The sequence below is a fragment of the Panthera onca genome, chromosome E3 (assembly GCF_046562875.1).
Source record: "Panthera onca isolate mPanOnc1 chromosome E3, mPanOnc1 haplotype 2, whole genome shotgun sequence".
Classification (NCBI taxonomy): Eukaryota; Metazoa; Chordata; class Mammalia; order Carnivora; family Felidae; genus Panthera; species Panthera onca.
Genome location: NC_138354.1, coordinates 5,259,308 through 5,287,196, shown reverse-complemented (window position 1 = coordinate 5,287,196; position 27,889 = coordinate 5,259,308). Strand labels below are relative to the sequence as shown.

General features: G+C 46.0%; 1 protein-coding gene across 3 annotated transcripts; it reads right to left on the bottom strand.

The window, feature by feature from the left end:
• Window positions 1–230: 230 nt before the first annotated feature.
• PMS2 (PMS1 homolog 2, mismatch repair system component) lies at window positions 231–27,876 on the bottom strand. Of its 3 annotated transcripts, XM_078439883.2 has the most exons (15): window positions 27,712–27,876; window positions 25,703–25,842; window positions 24,996–25,082; window positions 24,468–24,570; window positions 23,548–23,731; window positions 20,374–20,541; window positions 19,251–19,348; window positions 17,417–17,516; window positions 16,202–16,286; window positions 14,714–14,869; window positions 11,171–12,056; window positions 6,166–6,333; window positions 3,867–3,967; window positions 3,490–3,659; window positions 231–808 (listed from the first exon to the last, which is right to left on the bottom strand). In XM_078439883.2, the coding sequence occupies exons 1-15, from the start codon at window positions 27,732–27,734 to the stop codon at window positions 665–667; spliced, it is 2,613 nt and encodes an 870-aa protein (XP_078296009.2). In that variant the 5' UTR covers window positions 27,735–27,876; the 3' UTR covers window positions 231–664. The 3 variants fall into 3 exon arrangements, with proteins under 3 accessions (XP_078296009.2, XP_060505504.3, XP_078296010.2); XM_060649521.3 differs by having other exon boundaries at window positions 25,703–27,876; XM_078439884.2 differs by lacking the exon at window positions 6,166–6,333.
• Between the last annotated feature and the right edge of the window lie 13 nt (window positions 27,877–27,889).

Here is a 27,889-nt window from a genome sequence, read left to right as displayed (position 1 = left end):
CAGGATGAGATTCCACGAAAAACTATCTGACAACAGGGTTTCTGCTCTCAGGACCAGTAACAGGAACATCTTGCGATTCCCACCCCAAAAAACCACATCACAGCATTAAAGTTACAGAAAAGTCAATCTTTTATTTCTCCTTGCCTACGAACGTTTGCCGGGGAACATTTAAAAATAGTGACCCCAGGCCCCACTTGGCCATTTTCCTCCAGCTGGGCAGAGAATCTCTCTTGGGTTTTTGTTTTTTTTTTTTTTTTTTAATTTAATGCGTATTAGGGTGGACATCCCCGAACCCAAAAGGACCGTAATTTTATAATTAAACCATTATGAATTTAATCATACTACGGGCTGAAAGTTGCTGACTAAAATACCTCAGGCCACAGCAGCAGAGGCCCAGGTGGCTTTCGAAGCGTTCTTCCTGTTTCTGTAAGACATGCTCTTCTTGCCTGTATGTGTGCACACACACTCTGGTGCGGGACAAAAGCCGGTGCAAGCACTGCTCCGCGTGGTTTGACAAGGTTCTCAAGATCATTTCTAGTGGATCTGGTCATTTTCTTTTTTTTCAAACAGGTTTATTTGGCAACAAGCTGACTCGTTAAAACCCTGCTTTTGAAAAGGAAAAATCTGCAATAAAACGTGCAATTCTAGAAAGCGAGAGATGTTGTCACTTTTGAGAAATGAAATCCAGGTTGGCAATGTGTCTCATGGTCGGCCTTCCGTGGGGACAGTTCCAGGGATGGTCCATCTCACCCATGTGGGTGATCAGTTTCTTCATCTCACTTGTGTTTAGGGCGGTTCCAATCATCACCTGAGTAGGAGACACAACGGTTCCAAGTTTTATGGCTTTGGGTACAAGAGCACCTCTCCAGCAACATTTTTCTCTGCAACGAGGATGGACACGATGACTACTCAAAACAGCGGTCCCTGAAAAATCTTCCTCCGAGGAACCCTACCCGCTGCTATCTCAGCCCCCCTCCGCTTTGTGAAATCCAGCCCTTCCGTGGCTCCTTTACGGCAACACACCTCTGTTACAGACACTGACCACACCTGTCCAGGATGCAACCAGTCTCAGCGGCTCTCCCGCCGCCCAGACCTGTCACCTTGGCAACCACAGGGCCTCTCAAGACCTCCCCGCTGTCCCCCTCCACCTGTTCTCCACTCAGCGGCCAGTGAGTCCTTTCAAAAGCTGTCAGATCACATTGCCAGCGCTCGATGCTCACCTGGGTAAAAGCCCACGTGCATCGGCGGATTTGGCCCCTCACTGGCCTTGTGCCTGCATCTGCTAGAGCGCATCCCTCCCTGCCCCTCTCCAGCCCACCGGCACCCCCTTTCCTTTTTTTATTTTTTTAATGTTTCTATTTTATTTTTGAGAGGAGAGAGAGAGAGAGACAGAGAGAGAGACAGCGCGAGCAGGGGAGGGGCAGAGAGAGAGGGAGACGCAGAATCTGAAGCAGGCTCCAGGCTCTGAGCTGTCAGCACAGAGCCTGACACGGGGCTCGAACCCACAAACTGTGAGATCATGACCTCAGCTGAAGGGGGACGCTTAACCGACTGAGCCACCCAGGCAGCCAAGGCACCTGCCCCTTTCCTCTCGCACAGGTGCACTACACAAGCACCTACCTTGGGACCTTGGTGCTGGCCATGCCCTCTGCCCGGGTCCTCCCTCCCCAGATACTGCCCGTCTCACTCGCCCTCCCTTCAGGCTCCTGTCCCTGCCTCCTCTTGATGAAACAGCACTCAGCTCATCTCTAGCTAAACTCTCCGTGGAGGTGAGCGGGCCCCTCAGCAAGCACTGGAAATCAGCACCCCTGAGAAACCAGGAGAGGTGGTGTGAGACGAAAAGCCTGAGACGTGTGTCACCTTCCTTCTTCCTTGTGCCACGCACAGCCCCAGAGGCAGCGTGCGTGGGGCGCTCCACCTCACTGGGGCGGACAGACCCCAGACAAGTCAACAGAGAAACAGGTGTCACCCGGGGGGGGGGGGGGGGGCCGCCCGGGAGAGCCCACTTCCGTGGGGGACCTGGGAGAGCCCAGGGCTGGAGGGAGTCGGGCGGGTGTGTGAAGGCGGCATGCGAGGTCGGCAAGCGCAAAGGGCTTCGGGTGGGAGGAAGGCTGGTGCGGCTGGGGACATGGCATGTGGCCGTGGCACGTGGCCGTGTGGCAGGAGCCCAGCGAGCAGACGGGGCTGAGGGGCTGGCAGGGCACGGGCCCGCGGGGTGCGGCAGAGGATCACCCACAACGGTCAGCAGCTGTGCTGACGGGAGGACGAAGAGCCACAGTGCGGCGGCCCCGCCAGGGTGGGGAGGGCAGGGCGGCCTGTGGCTGCCCGGGTCTGTGTGGCACCTTAAGGCAGGACACTCTAAACCGCCTGGCCACCGGCCCAGGCCAGTCTGCCCTGCCTCTTGCTCACCGACCCCGGGGTGGGGGCACCAACACTGTCTTCATCAAAGAAATACCCGTGGCCGGAAGTCAGATTCTCCCCTCACCCCTCCCCGAACTTCATCCAATCCCCAGGCTGCACGGTGGCCCTGAACTTTGCTCCCCGACTGACATTTCCCCGAGCTCGGATTCATTAACCTGACCGTCTTCCAGATGCCTGCACTTACAGCCTCATGGGGCCTCAAATACCACACATCCAAATCAGCTTTTATGCCTCCCACCCCCCAATTGCGACCAAGCTGCTGCGGGGAACGCCACCTTGTTCCAGAAATTCAGGCACCCCCACGACAGCCTGCGCCTCAGCCCTTCCAGCCCTCTGCACGAGCTCCCCGGTTCCCTCCAGGACAGGCCACCTCTGGCTTGGCTCACACGCTCCCCCCCGCCCCATCTGTGCACCTGCTGTTTCTTCTACTAGGAGAGCTCTTCCCCGAGGGGCTCCATGCCCCTTCCAGGCGTCAGCCCAGATGCCTCCTCCTCACATGGCCCTTCCCTGCCTCCCAATCTCAACTGCTCGACCGGGGGCCGAGGCCACTCCCTGTCCCCATACTGTTTTAACTTCTTTTCTGGGCCTACTGGTATCAGAAGTTACTACTTTGGCTTAAGTCTCTTCCTCCCCACTAAACCTTAAACTCCGAAAAGAGGGGGGGACCTCATCTGCCTTGTCCCCTCTGTGTCCTGGGCGGCACCTGGGTGGAGCCTCTGATGAAGGAAGGGCATCCCGGCTGCTCCCGGGGGTCAGGTGATCCAGACGCACCTGCTTCACTCTGACATCAGGCTGATGACCCACCACCGCCACCACCTCCAGGACAGGCTGAGCGGCGGCGGTGAAACGTCACAGCGATTACGGGTTAGAGGCCAGAGATAAGGCAGATGCGCCCAGCTCGCACATCACACTGGCAGAGAAGGATGTGGCCGTATTACACACGATGACCCGTGGCAGTCTCGGCCACAGTCGACGGCGCTGCCTGGTCAGCAGCTGGCCTGAGAACTCGTGCCACCACCGGCCCGAACAGACCCTCCGGGCCCTGGAAGAAGAGCGTTGTTTACTTACAGACTTTCGACAGGCTCTGGAGGCAAACATCTGTCTGACGCGGGAAGGCCGACACATGACCCCAGGGCTGTCACTGAGCATGAAGATCAGTTCATCGATGTCCTGAGGTCCAAAGGTCCAGTTTTTACTGGTTGGTAAGGAAATCAACTTCGCCCTTTCAGTGACTGGAGCTGGAAGAATAAAATTTGGAGAAGAGTCCACGATTCGAAAAATACGTTTCATTTGACGCCTGTGTGTAACAAACACTGAAACACAGGGCAGAGGCAAAATCCTTTCTGGGGGAACCGTTTCCATCTCTGATAAAATATCCTTATCTAGGGCACCTCAAAGACTGTTCCCGGCTCTGACAGGACAATCCCATCATCGTTGTCACTCACCCCCTTCGTCGATAACAAAATCGAAACCATTCTTTCTGAATATTTCCAGATTTTCTATTAGGATAGCTTCATTGACAGCAGTTAAGTTGAGAGTCTGGGGTCTGAAAAAACAGAGAAGAGATTCAAACCCAATCTCAAAGTCAAACATTTAGCTGTAAAGCAGAAATGAAACAAAGCCAACACGTGCTTCTTTGAATTCCTTTCAAAAAGCCAGGTAAGCGACAACGCTTTGTTCAGCCATATGCCTTTCCTGTCACGTAACTGCCTGAGAATTTCCCGTTAATTTTCTTCTTTTTTTTTTTTAAGTTCAAATGACCACCAAAGCAGCTGGCTTTTCCTCAGCTTGCCACCCCATCCCAGTGACCCCATGTTTCTCTCAATCCACTCCTTAAAGATAACAATACAACATAAAAAGGCTATTTTTCCTTCCGGCAACACAGACCATGTGAAAAGCTCGGCTGGGTCATCACAGGCATCGGAAAGCAGAACACAGAGCATCTGTTTTGCTATCCTGTCCCTTCCGAGCCTGCATCATTGACCGAGCCATCTGTCCACGTAGCAATCTGTCCACCGGTCCTCCTGGTTCAGCGAGTGCTTAATCAGTCGGAACTGATAAGGGCAGGAGAAAGGATGGGCATGGAGTAAGAGACCAGTGGGGAAGAACGACACTGAACAGGCAGTCACACAAACTGTAATTACAAAGTACACTGCCAATCAGGAGGCCAGAGGCGCCCAGCGCCATAAGAGCCAGAGCAAGTGAGATGGGCCTGGAGATAGGAGTCAAGGACGGTGTCTCTGAGGAAGGGACCTCTGAGCTGAGAGCTGGGATGAGCGCCCGTTATCAGCCAATGGATGGATGGGTGAGCACAGGGACAAGCATTCAGGCAGGGACAAGTCTGTGCAAAGGCCCAAGGATGGCCCACTGATGTTCCCAGAGCCACATACAAAAGATCTACTTCATTCTCCTTAATGACCAGTTAGGAATTCATCAGGTCTGTCAACGGCCTGAAAAGGAGATGGCCAGGTGGCTCAAGCATGGAGAACCAAGAGGAAGGACCTAGGGAGGGCCAGACCACGCAGGGCCTGGTAGGAAAGGAAGGACCTGTGGTCTTTATCCTTGGAGCAAGGGCCACCTGGGACCCCAAGTGATCTGTGACTACCTGGGGCAACCTGAAATGTCACAAGCGAGACCCTATTTATGCAAAATGGCTAAAAAATAAAAGACCTCTGTAAAAGAGGCAGGAAGAATCCAGTATGAAAAAGTAGCTTATTAAATGTCTTTACACTGGGCACCTGAGTGGCTCAGTCGGTCAAGTGTCCAACTTCGGCTCAGGTCATGAATTCACAGTTCATGAGGTCGAGCCCCACGTCGGGCTCTGTGCCGGCAGCTCGGAGCCTGGAGCCTGTTTCGGATTCTGTGTCTCCCTCTCTCTCTGTCCTTCCCCACTCACGTTCTGTCTCTCTCTCTCTCTCAAAAATAAACAAACGTTAAAAAAATTAAAAAATAAATGTCTTTTCCATTACCATTAATACCTACTGAAAGTAAATGAATTCAACCATTCCATAGGAAATAGATTACTCTGTAAACTCGGTGCTTTCTCCCAGCTGAGTGACTGTTCATGCCAGGATTTACTCCTACTGGGATCTCAGTGTATTTCTCTATGTCGCTGAACTTCCCAAATGAAAATCCATGACCTCTTCCTATCACTTGGCTTAAGAAAAGACTTCTGGTCTACATGATACACCATCCCACCACCTTGTAAAGCGGTCAGCCTAAAACAGGCGTTGGCAAAGGAGAGACAAATACCAAGTTCTGTGGTGACTAATCACTGAACTTGATCTATGCTAGCTGAGGACAGACACACAGGCAGCGCCACCCTTCTGCACACCTAAGTTCTATGTGCTATAAACAGACACGTTACGTACCATAAACTGGCCTTCGTCAGATTTTTCTGGCCAACCGGAAGAGGCAAAGGGCTTGATAAATAAAGAACATTAGCTGTGTGAACTTGGGAAAGTCACCTAACCTCTGCGTCCGGGAGCCTCCATTTTATCACCTGTGAAGTGCTGATGGTAACAGCAGCCACTTTGTAGGTTTGGGAAGACTAAATGAATCAACGCGTGTCAATGGTTTCAACAGTGCCTGGCACAGAGTAAAAATCGGCCACGGGGACGCTCGTGGCTAAAAAAGAGACACACACACACACACACACACACACACACGTGCGTATACGCTCTCGGGTCTTAAGCTTTAGGGGTGCAAGAACACGGAAGATTCCACACACCAGAAAGAACTTACGTGATAAGCCTTTGACCCTGGAGGGCCGTGTGCTGCTGGAGCATCTCAAAGTTGTACTTCTCATCCGTGGCATGCTGGTCCACTATGAAGATATCTGCATTGAGTTTGGTGATTATAAATCCCAAGTTAAACTGACCAATGATCTCCATGTCTGCAAACATCGTTTTACTGCATGTGGAAAATGTTCATCATGAGACATCGTGATTTTTAAAAGATTACTTTTCTGATCATAAAAGAGACTGTAACAGGAAAATGAACAATACAGAAACATAAACTAGAGAAAGTCCCTAATAATCCCACTTTTAAAGGTGACATTATTCATTCGTTCATCCAGCTCCCCAGGGATGGCATCAGTAACTACTGTTCATTTGGTGTATATGTTCCCCGACCTTCGTTTACATATTAAAAACAAAACAAAAAAAACCGGGCGTGCCTGGGTGGCTGGGTCACTTAAGCGTCCAACTCTTGATCTGGGCTCAGGTCATGATCTCAGGGTTCGTGAGTTCAAGACCCGCATCAGGCTCTTCACTGACATTGTGGGGCCTGCTTTGGCATTCTGGGTCTCCCGCCCTCTGCCCCTCTCCCGCTTGCTCTCTATCTCTCTCTCATAATAAATATTAAAAAAAAACCAGGGGCGCCTGGGTGGCGCAGTCGGTTAAGCGTCCGACTTCAGCCAGGTCACGATCTCGCGGTCCGTGAGTTCGAGCCCCGCGTCAGGCTCTGGGCTGACGGCTCGGAGCCCGGAGCCTGTTTCCGATTCTGTGTCTCCCTCTCTCTCTGCCCCTCCCCCGTTCATGCTCTGTCTCTCTCTGTCCCAAAAATAAATAAAAAACGTTGAAAAAAAAAAAAAATTAAAAAAAAAAAAAACAACCCAAAAATGGAATCATAATTCTTCAGGCCGTTCTACGCCCCTCCCTTAACAATGCATCTTCAGTGCTTTTTCGGACCCATTCAAGTAGATCTCCTTCATTCTTTCTAGTGGCCGTACGGGAGCTCACTGCGAGCACGTACCATAACCTGTCCGACAAATCCTCTACTGAACGACTTTCGGATGTTTTCATTTTGAGTAACGCAAACGACGCTGCAGCAAACGTTCATGGACAGAAATCCACTCTATTCTGGGGGTATTTCTGTACGATAAATCCCTAGATTTGTTAAGTGTGTAAAAGTGCCTTTTCACTAATCCTGAGCATCAATCTTTCTAACATCTGCCAAGCTCACGGACGGGTCCTTTGGTGGGTGGCTTCAAAATCCAATTCCATTCATGACTACGTGCGTCAGTGCAGACAAGACAGATACCGCCACAGATCTTCACGTGAGAAAACGACATTGCCATTCTGTACCCCACACAACCAAATTTTGTGAAAACGGGTTTTCGTGAGGATCAGACCTGTGGTGCTCAGACGGGACTCGAGCTGAGACCTGAGACGGTCCTTTCTTTCTGCGAGCGCTCCAGAGCAGCGAGGAAGATCCCTTCCACACCACAGGACCCACTGGGCTCCTGTGGGACTTGCTTTGCTTGGAGCTCTGCCACAGTCAACCGCGGGTGATGGTCTGACAGCGACACCTCCATGTGCCATGGATTACTAAGCTCCCATTTCCTATTGGCAAGGAGCTCACACTGAGCTCAAGTCCAAGGTCAGGACCAAACGAAGCCCCAAACCCTGTCTGTGAGGACGCGTCTCCTGGGACCATTCCCTGGCAGTAATTTCGTGTCAGAGTCCAATCAAGACACAAAAACCACACCAGCGATTTGAACAGAGGAAATTCATAACCAGGTATGGTAAACTAGTAGAAGGTAATTAACTACTTAGCTAAGAAACACAGGGGTAGCAAACAGAGTGAGCAATGCTGGGCCTCCTGCTGGCAGCTGCCTTGTAGGAGGAAAAGACCAGGGCAGCCAGAAGGAAGGAGAGGCCGGGATCTGGTGCTTTCTCGCAGCGTCCCTCTACCGCCCCCTACTGACAAAGTCTAGAAGTGCACCAGCAGAGATGCTCACATGGCCTCAGAGATTGCAAAGTAAGGAGCCTACAGTGGATTCCAACTGAGAAGCAACACACCTGGAAGCAGCACCAACACCAAGTCCCTGGCTCTGGTTCCCCAGATAGAGTCCCCGTGGGAAGAACTTGTACCGGCCTGAAGACACAGGCATTCTGTCTCTGCAGGTGTACCTCCCACCGTAAACTTAAAAAGTAGCATCAGGGGGCGCCTGGGTGGCTCAGTCGGTTAAGCGTCCGACTTCAGCTCAGGTCACGATCTCACGGTCCGCGAGTTCGAGCCCCGCGTCGGGCTCTGGGCTGATGGCTCAGAGCCTGGAGCCTGCTTCCGATTCTGTGTCTCCCTCTCTCTCTGCCCCTCCCCCATTCATGCTCTGTCTCTCTCTGTCTCAAAAACAAATAAACGTTAAAAAAAAAATTAAAAAAAAAAGTAGCATCAGGCTCAAACAACGAAGAAGAAACAAAACTGTACGACTTGCTCTATTTGGTTATAACTCAGAACAGAAACACAAAAGCTGGTAAATGCTACCACGGTATTTCAATTACTGCCTCATCTTCCGCTCCGGACATGCCTCGGGAAAATCATCGGCAGGACAGCTCAGAACAAAAGGCGTTTCAGCAGCCGTGCACCGAAGGCCAGATGCCAATGCCAGGCCCACTGTAGATCAGCGTTTCTCAAAGGGAGCACTTGGGGTACCTGGCAAAAATGCAGATTCCTGGGCTCCACACCCACGATCTACCGCATCTACTGAAATAGAATCTCCGGAGGCTGACCACGGGTTCCGCTTTCTGAACAAGCATCCTAAGCGGTTCTTTTGTGTTCCAAATTCAAGAACTACCATAACATGGGATCGATGAATATTTGTTGAATTAAAATCACTGCTTTTAAAAATTACAGTTGATTTCACTCACTGAGAAGGCTGAAAGCATCCAGAGTCAGATGCCTGGGGGGGGGGGGGGGCTCAGTCGGTTGAGCGTCCGACTACTGGTATCAGCTCAGGTCATGATCTGACGGTCTGTGAGATCGAGCCCCGAGTCAGACTCTGTGCAGAGCCTGGAGCCTGCTTGGAATTCTATCTCTTTTTCTCTTTCTGCCCCCTCCCCATCCTCCGTTCATGTGTGCACTCTCTCTCTCTCTCTCTCTCTCTCTCAAAAAAAAAAAAAAAAAAAAAAAAAAAAAAAGAACCCAAAGAGAAAGCATAATTACTTTGCCTTTTGGGCACCTTACAGGTCTTTCTCCATCAAGCACGTGTTCCACGATCGTGCATGTAAGCCAGGAGCCCAGCTCTTCACTGTGTCCCTGAGCGTTCACAGGCCCCAGACCCCACCCAAAGATGTTCACCTCCCTTAAACACACACAATTTAAAGGAACTATTTCCTATGGTGCCTGAGTGGCTCAGTCAGTTAAGCATCCAACTAGTGATTTTCGATTCAGGTCATGATCTTCAGGCCCCACAACAGGCTCCACACCATCAGTGCTTGGGACTCTCTCTCTCTCTCTCTCTCTCTCTGCTCCTCCCCTGCTTGTGCTCTCTTTCTCTGTCTCTCAAAATAAGTAAACTTTTGGAAAAAATAAATAAATGAACTATTTCCTAAAAACCTTTCCCAATGTTAGGCACCATGAATATCAAGGGAATTATCTAACGTAATGCTTGCTGTTGAAGAATTGATTATCAAAATCAGGCAAAGCCTGTGCAGTCCAAACCAAAAGTGCCATAAAATTTCAACGTAATTACTGGTGCTCTGTGTATAGGACACAGCACATTTCAGTATCTACTGAGACAAAAGATATACAATGCTTTAAAAAGATCAAAGTTAAGGGGCGCCTGGGTGGCTCAGTCGGTTGAGCCTCCGACTTCGGTTCAGGTCAGGATCTCGCAAACTGTGAGTTCAAGCCCTGCATCAGGCTCTGTGCTGACAGCTCGGAGCCTGGAGCCTGCTTCGGATTCTGTGTCTCCCTCTCTCTGCCCCTTCCCCGCTCATGCTCTGTGTCTCTGTCTCTCAAAAATGAATAAACATTAAAAAAAAAAAAAAAAAAATCAAAGTTAAATATTTCAAGAGAAGTCATCGTTTTTAGAAGTTACAATGTTGTACGTGATTAGTGGCAAGAAAGTGGTGGTGACCAGTGTTTTCTGTTATCAGTATTAACAGTTTTCTTGAAATTGACTCCCTTTTTTCCTTAACCTTACCCTACACAATCTTCTAGAAATCGCAAGTTTGATAATAAATTATAATTTTTCCTAATATGCATTAAAATGAATCATGGGAGGGGTCCCTAGGTGGCTCAGTCAGTTAAGCGTCCAACTTCAGCTCAGGTCACGATCTCACGATTCGTGGGTTTGAGCCCCATGTCGGGCTCTGCACTGACAGCTTGGAGCCTGGAGCCTGCTTCAGATTCTGTGTCCCCCTCTCTGGCCCTCCCCTGCTCGCACTCTGGGTCTCTCTCTCTCAAAAATAAATAAACATTAAAAAAAAATTTTTTTAATGAATCATGGGAAATAGTAATGTCCACTAAAACCTCCATGGATTCAGTGCAGGGAGGAGTCACTGTGAAACCTTGGGGAAGAGGAAGGAGATCGGGGTTGAGGAGGCCCCGATTAATTTGAACTAAATGGACAGGATGTGCTAAAAAAATCTAAGGAAACAATTCTTGAAAGGTTTCACAGAGAAAGACCTCTTTAAAGAAAGTTAATTTGATGCATATGAGGGGCAATGAAAATGCAGCGAGTGGAAACAGCATCACCAAGGATGCACCAGTAGGGCTAATGAGCAATCCGTAGAGTGGAAACAGACTCCCAAATTAGAATCTTCGAGGAGCACAGAGAGAAAGCGGGGCTGGGAGAGGGGGAGACAGAAGCTTGGGAAAGTGTGACATCAGGAGATGTCCCGTCTGTGGTGCAGAGAAGGCCCCCAGGGAGGACTGTCCTGATAGCCAGAGGAGCAAAACCAGGGCCCGGAAGGACCAGCCTCGTCCCCTCCCGGCAGCTCATCCTATGAAAGAACGTTACCTTATCTCCTTTCTCAGTTCATCTTCGGCGGCTTGGTTTTCTCCGGGGCAGATCTTTGCCCTGAACTTCCTGTAATTCTGTTCGCCTTCTTGTGGCCTTTCTTGGTGACGTAACTGCTTTATTCGTGCCGCTAAAGACCGCATGGAAAAGGCCAGGGGCACTACTTTCTTACTGATTTTAACAGCCACGTCCACCTGAGACGCTGACGTGTTCTGCGCAGTCACCAACCCTTGAGGGAGGTCAGGATTCAAAGGAATGCTGTCTTTTTTGAAACGCCGTGTGCTTGGGGAGGATGCATCTACGGGAGGAGGCGAGACCCTATGTTTACGTCCACCGTCCTCGTGATCGGAACCGTGCTCCGTGTCTGCAGAGCGACGGTCAAGTTCAGGCAACTTCTCAGAAGCTTCCTCGTTTCCCTGTGAAAACCTGTCCTCAGGGGAGTTTGCTGCACAGGCGCCACCGGACTGACCGCCCGTTGCTGGGGTGCCGGGCCCTTCCCGCGGGCCGGCCGAAGTGCGGCTGTGCCCCGAGTCCTGCTCCATCTCCGCTCCGTCCCTGCGGTCACAGGGGCCCCTGCGCACACGCATTGCCTCCCCGCCAGGGCCGGACGAGCCTGTGCCCGAGGCGCACTTCTGGAAACACGGGGAGTCTGGAGCTCCAGAACACTGGACGTGTCTCTTCTGTCTTGGAGAAATCCGTCTCGGTTCGGTGGTGCTCGGGCCCTGAGACTTGGTCTCTGTCGTGTGCCGAAGAGAAAAGGTCTCTCTCAGTCTGGAAATGGTCACTGCCCTCTTCGCTTCTCCTCCAGTCCTTAACGAAGCAGGATCATCCTGTTTTTCTGGCATGGGCTTCTCCATTTCTGCCGAATGCTTTTTTATTAAGTTACCTGAGTAGATAGGAGCAGAGGAGAGTATCAGGGGCTGCAATGAAGTGGAGAAAAAGGGTATTTCTGGGGGCTCCTGGGGGGCTCAGTCAGTTAAGCGGCCGACTTCGGCTCACGGCATGATCTCGTGGTTCATGAGTTTGAGCCCCGTGTCGGGCTCTGTGCTGACAGCTCAGAGCCTGGAGCCTGCTTTGGATTCTGTGTCTCCCTTTCTCTCTCTGCCCCTCCCTCACTCATGCTCTGTCTTTCTCTCTCTCTCTCAAAAATAAACAAACGTTAAAAAAAATTTTTTTTAAAAAGAGGATACGTTTTACAAAAGTAGGGATCCAGAGACGGCTAACAGAACATACAACAATGGTTAATCCTAAGGGACATACAAATTGAAGCCACACTTTAATGTTACTGTACGATCACCAGAATGGGCGAAAATTTAACAATCGACAAAAGTTCGCAAAGATGAGGCTTAAAAAGAAGGTGTAAATACTGCTGGTGGTAGTCAAATCGGTACAGTCGCTTTGCGAAACCTTCTGGGAGTAGCTCCTAAATCTAAACACGACGCATCTGCAGGTGGAGGCCTGTGGCCTGGCATTGCGCTCCTGGCACACCCACACCCGCCAGAGCCACAGACAGGGGTGTCCACGGCCGCTCTGGCCATAACAACCCAACCGTCCACAAAGAAATCATGCCGTTAAGAACTACAACGGAGGGGCGCCTGGGTGGCTCAGTCGGTTAAGCGCCCGACTTCGGCTCAGGTCGTGATCTCACGGTCTGTGAGTTCAAGCCCCACGTCGGGCTCTTTGCTGACTGCTCAGAGCCTGGAGCCTGTTTCGGATTCTGTGTCTCCCTCTTCTCTGACCCTCCCCTGTTAATGCTCTCTCTCTGTCTCAAAAATAAAAATAAAAAATAAAAAAAAAAAAAAGAACTACAACGGAATGCCACACAGCAACGAGAACGAATGAATGAGTTGCCATGTGACATGGACAGATCCCACAAGGTAATGAGAGAAAGAAACAAGATGCAAAAAAGCAGAAATTAAAAGCAGATAAAATGAATCTGTGGTGTCAGAAGTGAGGAAGATGGTTACCACGGGGGGTCGGCGCAAGCAGAAGGGGAAGCAGGGTGGTTCTACGGCTGCCATCTCTTGACCTCAGGGCTGATACACTCGTGTTTGTTTGTTTCCAATACAATGGCCGAAAGGGGCATCAGTTCAACTGGGCTTCGAGATGCACCGGTATTTTGAGCAGTTTGTCCTTACAGGGTAGCGTCTGGCGAAGCGTGTCTGTGAGTGGCCCCCTCCACAGAGATGTACATACAGCGGAGCAGCCTCCACTCCATCCCCACGCACATCCACATCCACGCCACCCCACGCCGAGGACGGCCAGGGCTCACGGGCGCCCACCGCGTCCAAAGCGAAGCTCTGCCACTCTACTGCCCGGATTTCTGCGCTCCTGTTCCACTCCACCCCTCGGGAGCTCTGCCTCCACCTTATGCCCTGATTATCAAAACCAGAGCCTGCCTGCTCTCTTCCAAATCGACCTCTCCCCGCCCCTGGGGTGTAAGGAACGTTAGGACAGAGCGGATCAGGATCCCTGCCAACAACCCCCCCCCCGCCCCCCCCCCCGCCAAGCCCCTTCCAGCTCCTCCTCGCACCCTCAGCTCACAAAGTCATCCCACAACCTCTCCTCTCACTGGGAGCCACACCCGTCTGTCACCTTAGCCTTCTGCCACACTCTAGTTTCAGCTTCCTCAGCAGCTCTGGTCTTCCCCCCTCGGAAGACGCACTGATGGGCGCCCACCATCTCTGCACATACAGACATGGAGATCAGGGCAGGCTGGCCGACAGAAGAGAGTGTGCACCCCAAGGAGATGTGGTCATGGGGGGCGGGGTAATGGCCAACTCTTCCCTCTGCCAAAGAAGGCGGCTGGAGCTCAACGCTGGGCCCCCTCCCAGAAGTCCCAGCTGCTCTTGGTTTGGACAAAAAAGAAGAAAACTACTTAAGTATCTGATCACGTAGGGCCAGGCAATAAAATAATGACTGTACCTGTCACTACTACACATCCTGAATCAGCTTTGTGGTGACGCTCATTCCCATACGCCACTCAGCGAAGAAGGCACAGGGGTGACGGGTGGGAAAATGGCAGCGCGAGGGCCCCCAGAAATTCCCCACTCCGTAAAGAAATGAGAAAAATGGGCAAAAATGGTCAGAATCGACTTTTCTCAGAACTCTGGAAATTAACAAAAGGTTTGCAGCCATCAGGAGTGTTTATTAAAGGAAAACGGTTGAGTCCTGGTAAGAACACATCCCTGGATGTGCCAAATGTGCCTTCCATTTCTCTTGTTACCCGACTTCCTTACATCTGCAGCTCTACACTGCCTAGTGTGACACATCCTTTCAGAGCTTTTGGGGGCACCTGGGTGGCTCAGTCATTTGAGCGTCCGAATCTTGAATTCAGCTCGGGTCATGATCTCACGGTTTGTGAGATGGAGCCTCACATTGGGCTTCATGCTATCAGTGCAGACCCTGCCTCAGATTCTCTCTTCTAAATAAAAATTAAATAAAAAATTAAAAAAAATTTTTTTAAATTTAAAAAAATTAAAAAAAAAAAAAAAAAGGATAGTGAGTTTCAGAAGCTGTCCATACACCTGTGTATTTTCTTACCTTCAATACCCAACAACGGCTGCTGACTGACATTAAGTTTGTTGAGATCACCATCAAACATTCCTATCAAAGATGTTTTTAAAACTGCCAACAAAAGCTTCTCCTCTTGCAGTAAAATTTGCCTTTTATCGGGAGTAACATTGACGTCAACACATTCTAAGGCCAAAAGAAAAAAAAAGACACTTATGTTTAAAATCACCTTTCACAGAAATTTCCCCGTCTATTTTATTCTCTTGCGCTTACCAAAGGTACTGTTAAAAACACTGCAGTGTCCAGACTAATATTCATAAACTGTAAAATCAGCATTTTCAGAGAAACAAGGAAAAGATGAACCGTTTATTAAACGGACAGAATATGCAAGTATCTGAACAGTCAATTTGCAAAAATAAAGAAAGAGCAAATAAACACATGAAAACATAGAAGACCGCACGCCAAAATAAGGTCCTTCTAGTATCGCCCACTGACTTTGGTTAAAAATGACACTACCCAGGGGCGCCTGGGTGGCTCAGTCGGTTGAGCGTCCGACTTCGGCTCAGGTCACGATCTCACGGTATGTGAGTTCGAGCCCCGCGTCGGGCTCTGGGCTGATGGCTCAGAGCCTGGAGCCTGTTTCAGATTCTGTGTCTCCCTCTCTCTCTGACCCTCCCCCGTTCATGCTCTGTCTCTCTCTGTCTCAAAAATAAATAAACGTTAAAAAAAAATTAAAAAAAAAAAATTAAAAAAAAAAATGACACTACCCAATACACGGCTCTAGATGTGTAAATGAGTACAGCCCGATCCTAGTCATGGACACACTAATTCTAGTACTAGGAATGTATCTTAAGGAAATTACCAATGATATAGGTAACTATTTAATATAACGATAGTATTTAAATTTCTAAAAACTGAAGACAGCTGAATTAAGGCTAAGAATTTAAAAAGTTTAAGATACATCTGTACCTTGGAATATAATGAGTACAGATGTTAAAATCATGTTTCTGAATAATTTTTAGGACATGGGAAAAAAAAAACCCATTTATGTCAAAGGATAAAGAGCTTGATACAAACTTACCCAAAGTTATTTTCTCCCTTTTATAAAGGATATGAGTAGGGATATACATATAGCATTACGTATTTTAAGGCATGCACATATTTCTAAGTACCTAGGAAAAAATCCTAGATAACAATAAACCAGAATTTTCCCAATCAGAAGAAAAATAGCATTATTTTTAAAATCAGGGGGAACATTTGGTTTGCTTTCTCCCTTATGTGCCATGAAAAAGTCCTATTTTTCTAATAATACCATTAACCTGGTCTCAAGCAGAAAGCAAGAAAGCCTGTATAAAAAACAAAAGTCTATACAATATAATTAAAAGTATGTAAACAAAAAATACACTGCCATCAACTGTTGCCACAAAAATCCTTTCTGGTCATATCATGGCTTTATGATTTCATTTTTTTCTTTTAGGGGTAAGTCACCAACGTGACAGAAAGCTCAGTGGAACTTACCTGAATCAACAGAAATGTTAAGAACAACAAATGGATACTGATGGCGATTATACATATGATAGACCTCATTCACAAGTCTGGAAACCTACGTACAAAACAAAGGTTAAAAAAGAACAAACATTCCTGTCTGTCCCCCAACACGCTGCTCTAATCAGCCACTACACGGCTATATCTTAACAGATTGACTGAGGTAGAGCGGGGCCTGCAATAAACTACATGTATTTAAAGTATACAGTTTGAGGGGTGCCTGGGTGGCTCAGTCGGTTAAGCATCCGACTTCGGCCCAGGTCACGATCTCAGAGTTGGTGAGTTCAAGCCCCGCATCAGGCTCACTGCTATCAGCATGAAGCTGGCTTCAGATCCTCTCTCTCCCTCTTTCTCTGCCCCTCCCTGACTTGCATGCACACGCTGTCTCCCCCTCTCTCTCAAAAATAAACACTTAAAAAAATGTTTAAAAAATAAACTATACAGTTTGACAAGTTTACAATCAAGACCAGTAAGATCATAATCAAGATAATCAATATATCTATCCATTGCCCAAAAAAGTTTCCTCATGCCCCTCAAAGGGATATTTTTAGTCATCAATCCCTAAACCTGAATCTTTTTCCAATCCAAAGCTGCTTTTGAAGATATGTCAAAAGATGTAGGTGCAGCCTATTTATTTGTTTATTATGTTATTTTAACTTCAGTGCCAACATGCTGCAGGTGCAATTTAAATGCTCATTAAACACACTCCAACGTACAGAGAAATGTATTTATGTGATTCTGTAATATCATCGTTAAAAGTGTTGGAGATAAACTATAAAACTGCACCATGCACAATACTGAACCATATCCAACAGACAGAAGTCACTTTCAAGTGCCACCAGAAAACAGAATCTATGACCGAGGTACAATATTGCTGAAAATGCAAAATCAAAACCGAAACACTAAAACCCTATCAAGATGACCAGTCTAGGGGCGCCTGGGTGGCTTAGTCAGTTGAGCGTCTGTCTGACTCTTGATTTTGGCTCAGGTCATGATCCCAGAGATGCAGGATTGAGCCTCACATCAGGCTCTGTGCTGACAAGGGCTGAGCCTGCTAGGATTCTCTCTCTCTCTCTCTCTCTCTCTCTCTCTCTCTCTCCCCACCCCCTCCGTCGCTCCCCTGTTTGTGTTCTCTCAGTTTCCCTCAAAAAAAACAAAAAACAAAAAACAACCATAAAAAAAAAATACCTTTGCCGGGTCACAAGGCCGCCGATTGATAAAGAAAAACTGTCTGTCTGTTGAGCTTCTTCCAACACCATGAGCACAGTGAGAAATGAAACCAGAGATGCTGTACAATGTTCACACGGTAAGGACAGGATTCCAGAATGGAAACAGTAACATGTCAGAGGGCACATCCAAAAGTAAAAACAAAATAAAATATAACACCTGGTTACACACTGATAAGTATTAACATTTCAGTTGATGTGTGTCTGTGTTCCACTCTGATAAATCATAAAAAGGACACAGGCCTCCTGGCATGTTCTACAGCTCCTACGGTCAATGAATCCACCACAGGAAATGCAGTGGGTTCAAAACAGATTTGCTTCAGCTCTTCTCTCACTTGCCCTATTAAATTCTTGGCCTCTATGCAAGGAAGGAGTCTCACCCAAAACTCACATTCTAGAATCTTCAAGCTGTCCCCACCAGCTGCCCAGGGAGCTCAACCACTTGTATTCAGGATTTCTGCCCGCACTCCCTGTCCTTTTAGAATGTGTTCTCCTTGGGGCGCCTGGGTGGCTCGGTGGGTTAAGCGTCTCTTGATTTCAGCTCAGGTCAAGAGCTCGTGGTTAGTGGGTTCAAGCCCTGCATCGGGCTCTACACTGAGTGCGGAGCCTGCTTGGGATTCAATGTCTCCCTCTCTGTCTCTCTCTCTGCCCCTTCCCCATTCACTTTCTTGGTCTCTCTAAATAAACTTCAAAAAAATTTTTAAAGTAAAAAAAGAAAAGAAAAAAAAAAGACAAGACAATCTGTTCTCCATCAGCAAACTCCTATCTCCTAAGGTATTGTTAAAGAGCTTCCTCAGGGCACCCAGTGGCTCAGTCGGTTGAGCACCCAACTCTTGATTTAGGCTCCAGTCATGATCCCAGGGTTGTGGGATAGAGCCCCGACTCAGGCTCTGCGCTGGGGCGCTGCACTCTCTCCCTCAGCCCCTCACCCCAACTCACTCACTCTCTCTTTCTCTCTAAAATAAAAAAATTACAGTGCTCCCTCTGCCTGTGATCTACCCGGGGTATGTGCACTCTACACTCTGTAAGAATGGTGTACACACAAAAGAAATGAATCTCTGCATGTGAGCCAGAGGCAAGTAGACAGTGAGCAGGCGTGGGCCATCACAAGGCCAATCCCAAGTAGGGGCAATGCCAATTTTTCTTACCCTGAGAGTAGTGACAGTGGAAGATATTGGGTAAGACATGAATGAAAGGAAACACTATTCCACTCTGTCAAATCCCCATAAGGCAAAACATATACGTAAATTAAAAATTATTTTAATTTGTCACTAAGCAGAGTCCTTACTACAAAGGTTTCAATAGGAAATCAATAGGAAACCAAAGAATTCAGTAGGAAATCCCCTCAAGTGCACCAGGGACCCAGGATATTGAACGAATTAAGTAACGGACTCCTTTATAAAAATTCTCTTTCTCAGCAATAATAATGCCTATAACTTTACAACGAATATAAAAACCATAAACCTTACAATCACGACCTTTAAAAACAAAGCCTCCAGGGGCACCTGGGTGGCTCAGTCGGTTGGTTGAGTGTCTGACTCTTGATTTCGGCTCAGGTCGTGATCCTCATGGGTTCATGAGTTCGAGCCCTGCTTCAGACTTCGCACTGACAGCACAGAGCCTGCTGGGGATTCCCTCTCTCTCTCTCTCTCTCTCTCTCTCTCTCTCTCTTTCTGCCCCTCCCCTGCTTGCGCTATCTCTCTCTCAAAACAAATACATACATACATACATACATACATACAAAAAAACCCAGACAAAATGTTTGATTGTAATTTTCCCGGCAGCAATCTACTCACCGAAACAGAGTCTGCAAAGCATCACCGTGGCTCAGCCCGTACTCTTCACACACAGAGTCACTAGGGGGCAGTTGAACAAAAGGAATGAGGCTTTGCAGCTAAAAGAGACAAGACTCACAGTTAATTCCTAACAAAATCAGGATGAACCTAATTTCAGAAAGGAAGGGTTTTGTGTGTTTGCTTTTCCTGGTCAGGCCACTCAGAGTAAGAGCACAAGGAATCTCGGTGGCTGATTCTGGCAGCTATCATAACTGAAATTTTGATTTTTTAATCAGAAGGATGGACCACTTGAGCGCATACTTATCCATAATCAATACATTGCCCACAACACCCTTTTTCAGATGCAGAGTAAAAGGAGGGTTTTATTCTCTGGAAGAATAAAATAAAAAAAATCTGTCAGCTCTCAGCATTAACTCTTGTGGTAAGTACCTAATTAAGAAATCAATTATTGGGGGCTCCTGGCTGGCTCCGTCGACAGAGCAGTCGACGCTTGATCTCAGGGTTTTAAGTTCGAGTCCCACGTTGGGGATAAAGCTTACTTAAAAATAAAAATCTTTAGGGGTGCCTGGGTAGTTCAGCCAGTTAAGCGTCCCTCTTGATTTCAGCTCAGGTCATGATCTCATGGTCGTGGGATCGAGCCCCATGTCAGGCTCAGTGTTGAGTCTAGAGCCTGCTTAAGAGTCTCTTTCTGGGGCGCCTGGGTGGCTCAGTCGGTTAGGCGTCCGACTTCAGCTCAGGTCACGATCTCATGGTCCGTGAGTTCGAGCCCCGCATCGGGCTCTGGGCTGACGGCTCAGAGCCTGGAGCCTGCTTCCGATTCTGTGTCTCCCTCTCTCTCTGCCCCTCCCCCGTTCATGCTCTGTCTCTCTCTGTCTCAAAAATAAATAAAAACATTTAAAAAAAATTAAAAAAAAAAAAAAAGAGTCTCTTTCTCTCTACCTCTGCTCTCCACCCCCCATCTGTCTCTCTCTCTTTAAAAAAATAAAAAATAAAATAAAATAAAAATCCTAAAAAAAAAAAATCAATTATTGGATTTCCTTCTCTCGTCTTTGGAAAGGACAAGGGAAACCTGCCATAATTACTAGAGGAATAAAATGTTTTTTAAATAACTGGCCACCACTACCTGTTTCTGCCCAAACACAGATCCAATATTTTCCTTTATGCTGGAGCTTCCGCTTGTGCAAACCACAGGCTGGCGTTTTCCTTGTCCAACCTGATTGCTGCAACTTACACGGATGCCTGCTGCAATGATACAGTATGCTTGTAAGACCTGGACCATTCTGGCATACTCCTGTTTAAAAAACACAAATACAAGACCCGACGTTACTTTAATCCGACAAAAACTACATGGTTCAAGTTAAAACATCCAACTCAAGGTTCTCATATCGGCGCACAAAGAAGAAAAATTGTTCCTGACAGAAGGAGCTGTGAATACCTTTATGCATGTATACCTTTGTATTCAACGTATACGCTCACACGTGGTATAAGAGAGAGCTCAAGAGGCTTAGGTTCCTAACCACACCTCTCTTCTGTCCACGATGTCCACGCCCACTGCTATAAAAATCAAAAAGTGCATTCCACTGGACCTGGTCATCCTTCCTTTATAAATTTATCCTTGTAGAATGACTGGCACAAATAATCAAACATATATTACAAAAATGTTCACTGAAACAATGTGTAATTGTGAAAAAAAGTTTATTTAAAAGTTATTTCATCGGACAGTGAGTCAATTAGGTCAAACTTTTTTTTTTCTCATTAAAAAATGTTTTTATGTTTATTTTTTGAGAGAGAGAGAGAGAAAGAGAGGGAGAGAAAGAAAGAAAGAGAGAGAGAGAGAGAGAGAGAGAGAGAGAGAGAGAGAAAATCCCAATCAGGCTCCACACCATCAGTGCAGAGCCCAATGCAGGGGTTGAACTCACGAACTGTGAGATCATGACCTGAGCTGAAACCGAGAGTCAGACGTTTAACTGACTAAGCCACCCAGGTGCCCCTGTAATTGTGAAAAATTAAAAAGAACCTAAGCTACCATCAACAAGGAGTTAATAAATTATGGTATATCCATATAATGGCAGAATGATAGAGAATAAAGTAACGAGTCAGCCAAAAAAGATACACGATCAAAAAAGATACCTACGACATACTATAGAAACGGTCAAGTTATAGAACCGTAATGTATAATGTGATCCTAACTGTTAAGAAAAAAATAAAACGTATGCATTAAAAAAATAAATAAATAAAAACCTTTACAAAAGAAAATCAAAGATCGGATTTTATTCTCCATTCTATGGAATAAAGGTTCCATCTGTATATCAGTCTAAAGGATATACACCAAACTCTGGGAGGCAGACAGACACAATCTCAACTTTCTACTACATATAATCCTGTATTACTTACATCTTTATATTCTGTATTGTTTCATTTCATTATATTAATTTATCTTGAATTTTTTTTCTCAAGATTTGTAAATACATGAAATTAAAAGGAGCCTGGAAACACATATATCACACTATTAACAAGGGTCTTTTCCAGCAAGTATAAGTTCTTTATTCCTATAGTTTTTGAGGCACTGATTTTTTTTACCATGAGATATAAAAAATGAATAACAATTTTTTCTATACAAAAAAATTTTAATTTTTTTTGGTTTTTAAAACTTTTTTAATGTTTATTTATTTTTGAGAGAGAAAGAGAGCACGAGCGGGGTAGGGGCAGAGAGAGAGGGAGACACAGAATCTGAAGCAGGCTCCAGGCTCTGAGCTGTCAGCACGGAACCTGATGTGGGGCTTGAACTCATGAACTGAGAGATCATGACCTGAGCCAAAGTCAGATGCTTAAACAACTGAACCACCCAAGCACCCCAAAATTTTTAATTTTTAAATAAAAATGAAAAAATGGTTTTATCCACAGTAAATATACATTCTTGTAAAATTGGCACTGTAACTTGTGCAAATTGCTGTACAAGAAAGTGTTTAGCTGCATCCATTTAAATAACTTTTTGATTATAAAAAGATAGATACACAAAAGAGAAAAGTGCAAGGAAGACAGCAAAAAGCACCTGTGATCGCACATGCATCAATAACCACTGGTAACAATCACATGTCTTCCCTTCCAGCCTTCTTCCTATGCATATTTCGGCTAGCTGGTTTGCTTTTACAAAACTATATGATTACATGTATACACGCAGACACACATAAATACACGTATGCACAGTTTAGAACTGCTTTCTTTTTGATGTTTATTTTTGAAAGAGAGAGTGAGAGAGCAAGCAAGTGGGGGAGCAGCAGAGAGAGGCAGACACACAGAATCCGCAGTAGGCTCCAGGCTCTGAGCTGTCAGCACAGAGCCCGACGCGGGGCTCCAACTTATGGGCCTTGAATTTATGGGCTGTGAGATCATGACCTGAGCCGAAGTCGGACGCCTAACCCATTGAACCACCCAGGCGCCCCTAGAACTGCTTTTTAAGCACAATTGATATATTTATTTCATTTCCATTCAAATTCATAAAAGTTGTAACGCTTCATTTTTCAGGAAACCAAGAAAAACATCTTATTAAAAACTACAGACAGGGGGCGCCTGGGTGGCTCAGTCGGTTAAGCGTCCGACTTCAGCTCAGGTCACGATCTCGCGGTCTGTGGGTTCGAGCCCCGCGTCGGGCTCTGGGCTGATGGCTCAGAGCCTGGAGCCTGCTTTCGATTCTGTGTCTCCCTCTCTCTCTGCCCCTCCCCCGTTCATGCTCTGTCTCTGTCTCAAAAAAATAAAATAAAATAAAAAAGTTAAAAAAATATAAAAAAAGCTACAGACAGAATGAAAAAGGTTACTTCTTAAAGAATTCATTCCCATGTTAGAACACCTAATAAATATGATGACTTTTTTTTTTTTTTTTTCAAGAAAAAAAGAGAGGACACATCAACCTCAAGCTCAGTCTTCGGTCAGGAAAAGACAAACTAAGCACGCCCCAAAAAACTCAGGGAAGAGAATCATCTGAAGAGTTAATTTCAGTGCACATTAGTGTGGTAGATGTCTCACTACATGTGTATCAATGTTCTCAGAGGCTGGGGTTCTGAATTTACTGTACATTTTTCTTTTTTTAATGTTCATCTATCTTTGCGAGAAAGAGAAAGAGAGCGCGAACAAGGGAGGGGCAAAGAGAGAGGGAGACACAGAATCCGAAGCAGGCTCCAGGCTCCAAGCTGTCAGCACAGAGCTTGACGTGGGGCTCGAACTCATGAACCGCGAGAGTGTGACCTGAGCCCAAGTCAGACGCTTAACCGACTGGGCCACCCAGATGCCCCTAACGTACCTTTTTAATATTCCTTTGAAACTCCTTATGGCGCACAGGGAGTGTATAAAACAGCTGCTGCACACTGACCGTTGTCCCTCTGGGTCGTGGGTGGGGGGTTTTCTGGACGATCTTCCCATTGTGATCAAACGCAAGCCGAGTCCCGACCTTCGCGGATGCGTGGCAGGTAGAAATAGTCACATCGCTGTGAGAGAGAGCAGGTGCGACACGGTCAGACACTGACAGGTGCTGGACATCACATGCTCATTCTCCCACTTCTGTTCTCTAAAACCTCTCCTGAAAAAATGCTGATCCCTCTGAGATCATCGAGAACGTTTATATGGGTGAGGGGTCATCATAGAATCTAAATCTTGGCGCCTAATAGTAAGACAGAGAGTTCTATAAATGCTTTGTTTTGATGAAAGCTTTGATACTTGTTTTTATGGTTAAACGGCAAAATAAAAGGTCTCACAGCTTACATATTAACAAATAAAGATTTATTTCTCAGTTTTATTCCTACTGGTTTAACAAAACTTTTAACAAGGATCCAAAAAATATTATAGTTCCAATGCGTAAGTAATTATTCATAAAAACCTAGACTCTGTTATATATGATAAGTATTTCGGTTAAATTTTTTCCTAAACACTGAAATAAATCAAAACCAACACATCTGTAACTTATTATCTACGTGCCATTTTAAAATTGAGAAGTTACTGCTTTAACAAGGGTAATAATTCTTTTACAATACTATTTCATTTCATTGCTTACATTTCGGAAGTATTACCACTTAGATTGGCAGTAAGATAAAACAAATGTGGAAGTTTGAAGTTGAGACACTCAGGACGGAGAAGTATAAACAACAATGATTCTAACCCCACGTTTTCAGGTTCAGAGAGATTTTCCTAAGGGGTCAAGTTAGTGGATAAAAATATTGTTATCACCTCAGTGCACAAAGTGAACTCAGAGCTTCCCCCCGAAAGCCAAAAGTTTCAACCTGAGTTAGGTCACCAAAGTCTTGAATCTTAGAAGTGTGATGTTTCAGAGCTGAAAGAGAGGTACACAGTAAGACCAAAAATATTTCAAGGGATATATACCCCTGAATAAATACCACACCTACCAAAGCAACTGGTTTTAAAAAGCTGTTTTTGTGTTTCCTAAGACAGTGTTACTCAAAGTTTGGAAACATTTTGCTCAAATATTTAAAAATAGGACTAGAGGCACCTGGGTGCCTTGTCCGTTAAGCATCAAACTCCAGCTCAGGTCACGATCTCACATCTCGTGAGTTCGAGCCCCGTGTCGGGTTCTGTGCTGACAGCTCGGAGCCAGGAGCCTGCTTTGATTCTGTGTCTCCCTCTCTCTCTCTGCCCCTCCCCACGCGTACTCTGTCTCTCTCTCAAAACATAAGTAAAACACTGAAAAAAAAAAAAAAAAAGAAAGAAAGAAAAAAAGATTAGAAAAACTCCACTTACTTAAGCCTTCAAAGTTTTCTTCTTCTACCCCACATCCATTGTCTGAAACTTCAATGAGATCCACCCCATAGTCTTTGAGCCTTAGATCTAAAAAGTTTAACAAATTAATTAATTTGATCCATGTAAAAAAGCCTTTATACTCACATTACCTATAACTTATGTAATACAAATTAGAGTCATAATTACACTTACTTAAATGTACTACTGTCATTTTGTGTATTTCATTTTCTTTAAAAGGACTTCTTGGCAATTTACTAACCCAGATAAAATAGTTTTCTCTTTTCTTTCTTTCCTTCCTTTCTACCTTTCTTTCAAAAGGATAATTTCAAGAGTCATTACGGAAAAAAGGCTCGGCAATCAGACTTCCTGGAATCACATTTTCCTAGCTCTATGACCTCAAAGTAAATTCCCGTGCCTTCATTTTCTGTTCTATAAAATGAATACAGTAGTGATAATAATTCCTATTCTCATACGGTTATTCGGCAGATTAGAAACAGCTGTGTGGCACTAGTAAGAACACAATAAAAGTTAACTGCTTTTATTATTACTGCCTACCTAGGCACATAAAAGATGCTAAATTTAAGTTTAAAACATAGTAATTTCTCAGTATATCAACATCTGGTTGTCTTATTACAATCACAAATGTTTCTTGAATAATACAGTATAAACTGATTATTTCCTGTGGCTTAAAACTCTTCTAAACTTACCAATATTAGTGGCACCGGCATCCACACTATTTTCTACCAACTCCTTCACAGCAGTACTTAGACTCAGTACTACTTGTCCAGAACAAATCTGATGGACTGACCTCCGATCGATAGGCTTGATGGCCTTAGCAAGTTCTGTACTAAAGACACCAGTTACAAGAAACAAAGCAAGCATGCATTTATGTATTTTCATCCTGGTTTTAACTGCGGGAAATGATTCATCTCTGTTAATAGTCAATGTATCTAACATGTTCATTTATTATATTAACATATCCCTTGATCATATTCTTAAATATAAACGTTGTTCTATGATCCTTACACATTTGTCAAAAAATCTGAATAGATACTTCAAATGTAATGGGTATTTAGAAATTTATTATACTAGGATCTACACGGAAGAGACACATGTACCCTTAAACCTACAGGTCAATAATCTTTGGCAACAATGGGATCTTCTTCTGAAAAGTGAAAACAACATTTCTCACACGGTTTGAAAAACCACAAGTATGGTGGGAAATACACAGCGTTTATGTTAAAATCAAAACCATCTTAGAAACTGGGTACTGGTTCTATTACTACTCCCAAAGAAGCCTTTGAATCTCCGCTCCCAATCCAGGCTGCTTGCTGCTGCCTTAGCAAAGACCCCCCCCCAAAGTTCTTGCTATACTTGCTTTAAGAGTTTCCCAACCAATCTGTTTCCACTTTCTCCCTACTCCAATCCACCTTCCATGAAACAATCAACTTAAAAATCATTAATCTGGCCAAATAATTTCTCTGTTGAAAAATCTACTACTGTTGGGGCACCTGGCTGGCTCAGTCGGAGGTGCATGGGACTTCTGATCTTGTGGTCCTGGGTTCAAGTCCCACCTTGGGCATACAGATTGCTAAAAAAAAATACATAAACTTTAGGAAAAAAAATTTTTTTTAAATCTACTAGTGTCCCACTGTCTCCTATATTAAGTTTAAAATCTAGTCCTAACTGGACCCCAGTCTACTTTTCTCTCATTCTCTCCAACCCTCTCCCTTCACCAACTCCCTTACATTCTAGTAATAGCAAACTGTTTCCTGAATATCACAAGCTGTTTTAGACACACATACGAATCTTTTGGTCTAGACTGCTCCCCTCTTCCTCCTCTGCCTGGCAAATTCCTGTCATCCCAAGAACGTACTCCTTATGTTCATTGATTTAGCAATTTCTTGTAAGCAGTTTAATTGATAATGTGGATGTAACAGAACCCAGAAGCCTCCATGGGAGAGAAATATCTGGGTCTTCTCCCACAGCATCTAACACACAGCAGACCTTCGATAAACTCTTACAAGATAAAGGGAACAAACATCTTTACTCTTCATTCTACCTTGAAAAAAATTTCGCTCAGGTTTCTCTTAAATGTGGAAACTGCAGATGACAATATAAAATGGAAAGGAAGTATCTCTTAAACTTATTTATTTGGCAACACACCATAGGCTAACAAGTCCACTTCTGATATTTATCTTGAGGACTGGGGATGAAACATTTAAACACAGACCGCGAATCTGGGTTCAGGAAGCTGACACTGAATTCAACAGTGCTAGCTGAAGATTCGCCGCTCTGAACTGCATGCAGTTGACTAACCAGCAATGACATACTCGAAGAGATACAAAAGTTCTGCATTTTCAAAAACGGTGCGGCTATGCAAATTAGCATTTGCCTTGAAGCCTCCCCAAAATAACCTCAATTTTCAAAAAAAGAAAAGAAAGAAACCAGGCAGAGAAAAAATGAATTCAGTCTCCAGGCACTTCGTGCTCCGGCTTCCAGTCCATGGACGTGTGGCGGCGTCCGAGCAGAGTCTGCAGGGAGCCGACCGGATGCTCCCGCCGAGCCCAAAGGGCAGCAGGTAGGGGGGCTCGCTCCGGGGCCTCCGCGCCGGCTCGCCCAACGCTGCGTCCTCCTTCCATTCCATTCCAGGAATCTGGAACGCCGTGGACCTCAGGGAGAGCGACCGAGAGGGGACACTGCAAGCACCTCTCACCTTGGCCCTTCGGCTAGCTCCATGGATCCAGAATGTGACCCACCTCCGGGACTCGGGACAGTTCCCGCCGCCGCCGCTCCCACGGAGGCTCGGCCTCCCGGCTGCCCATTGGCCGCTTCCGACACTGTGCCCCGCCCCTTCCGGATGGGGCAGCCGACGATTCCCACACCTCCTTCTT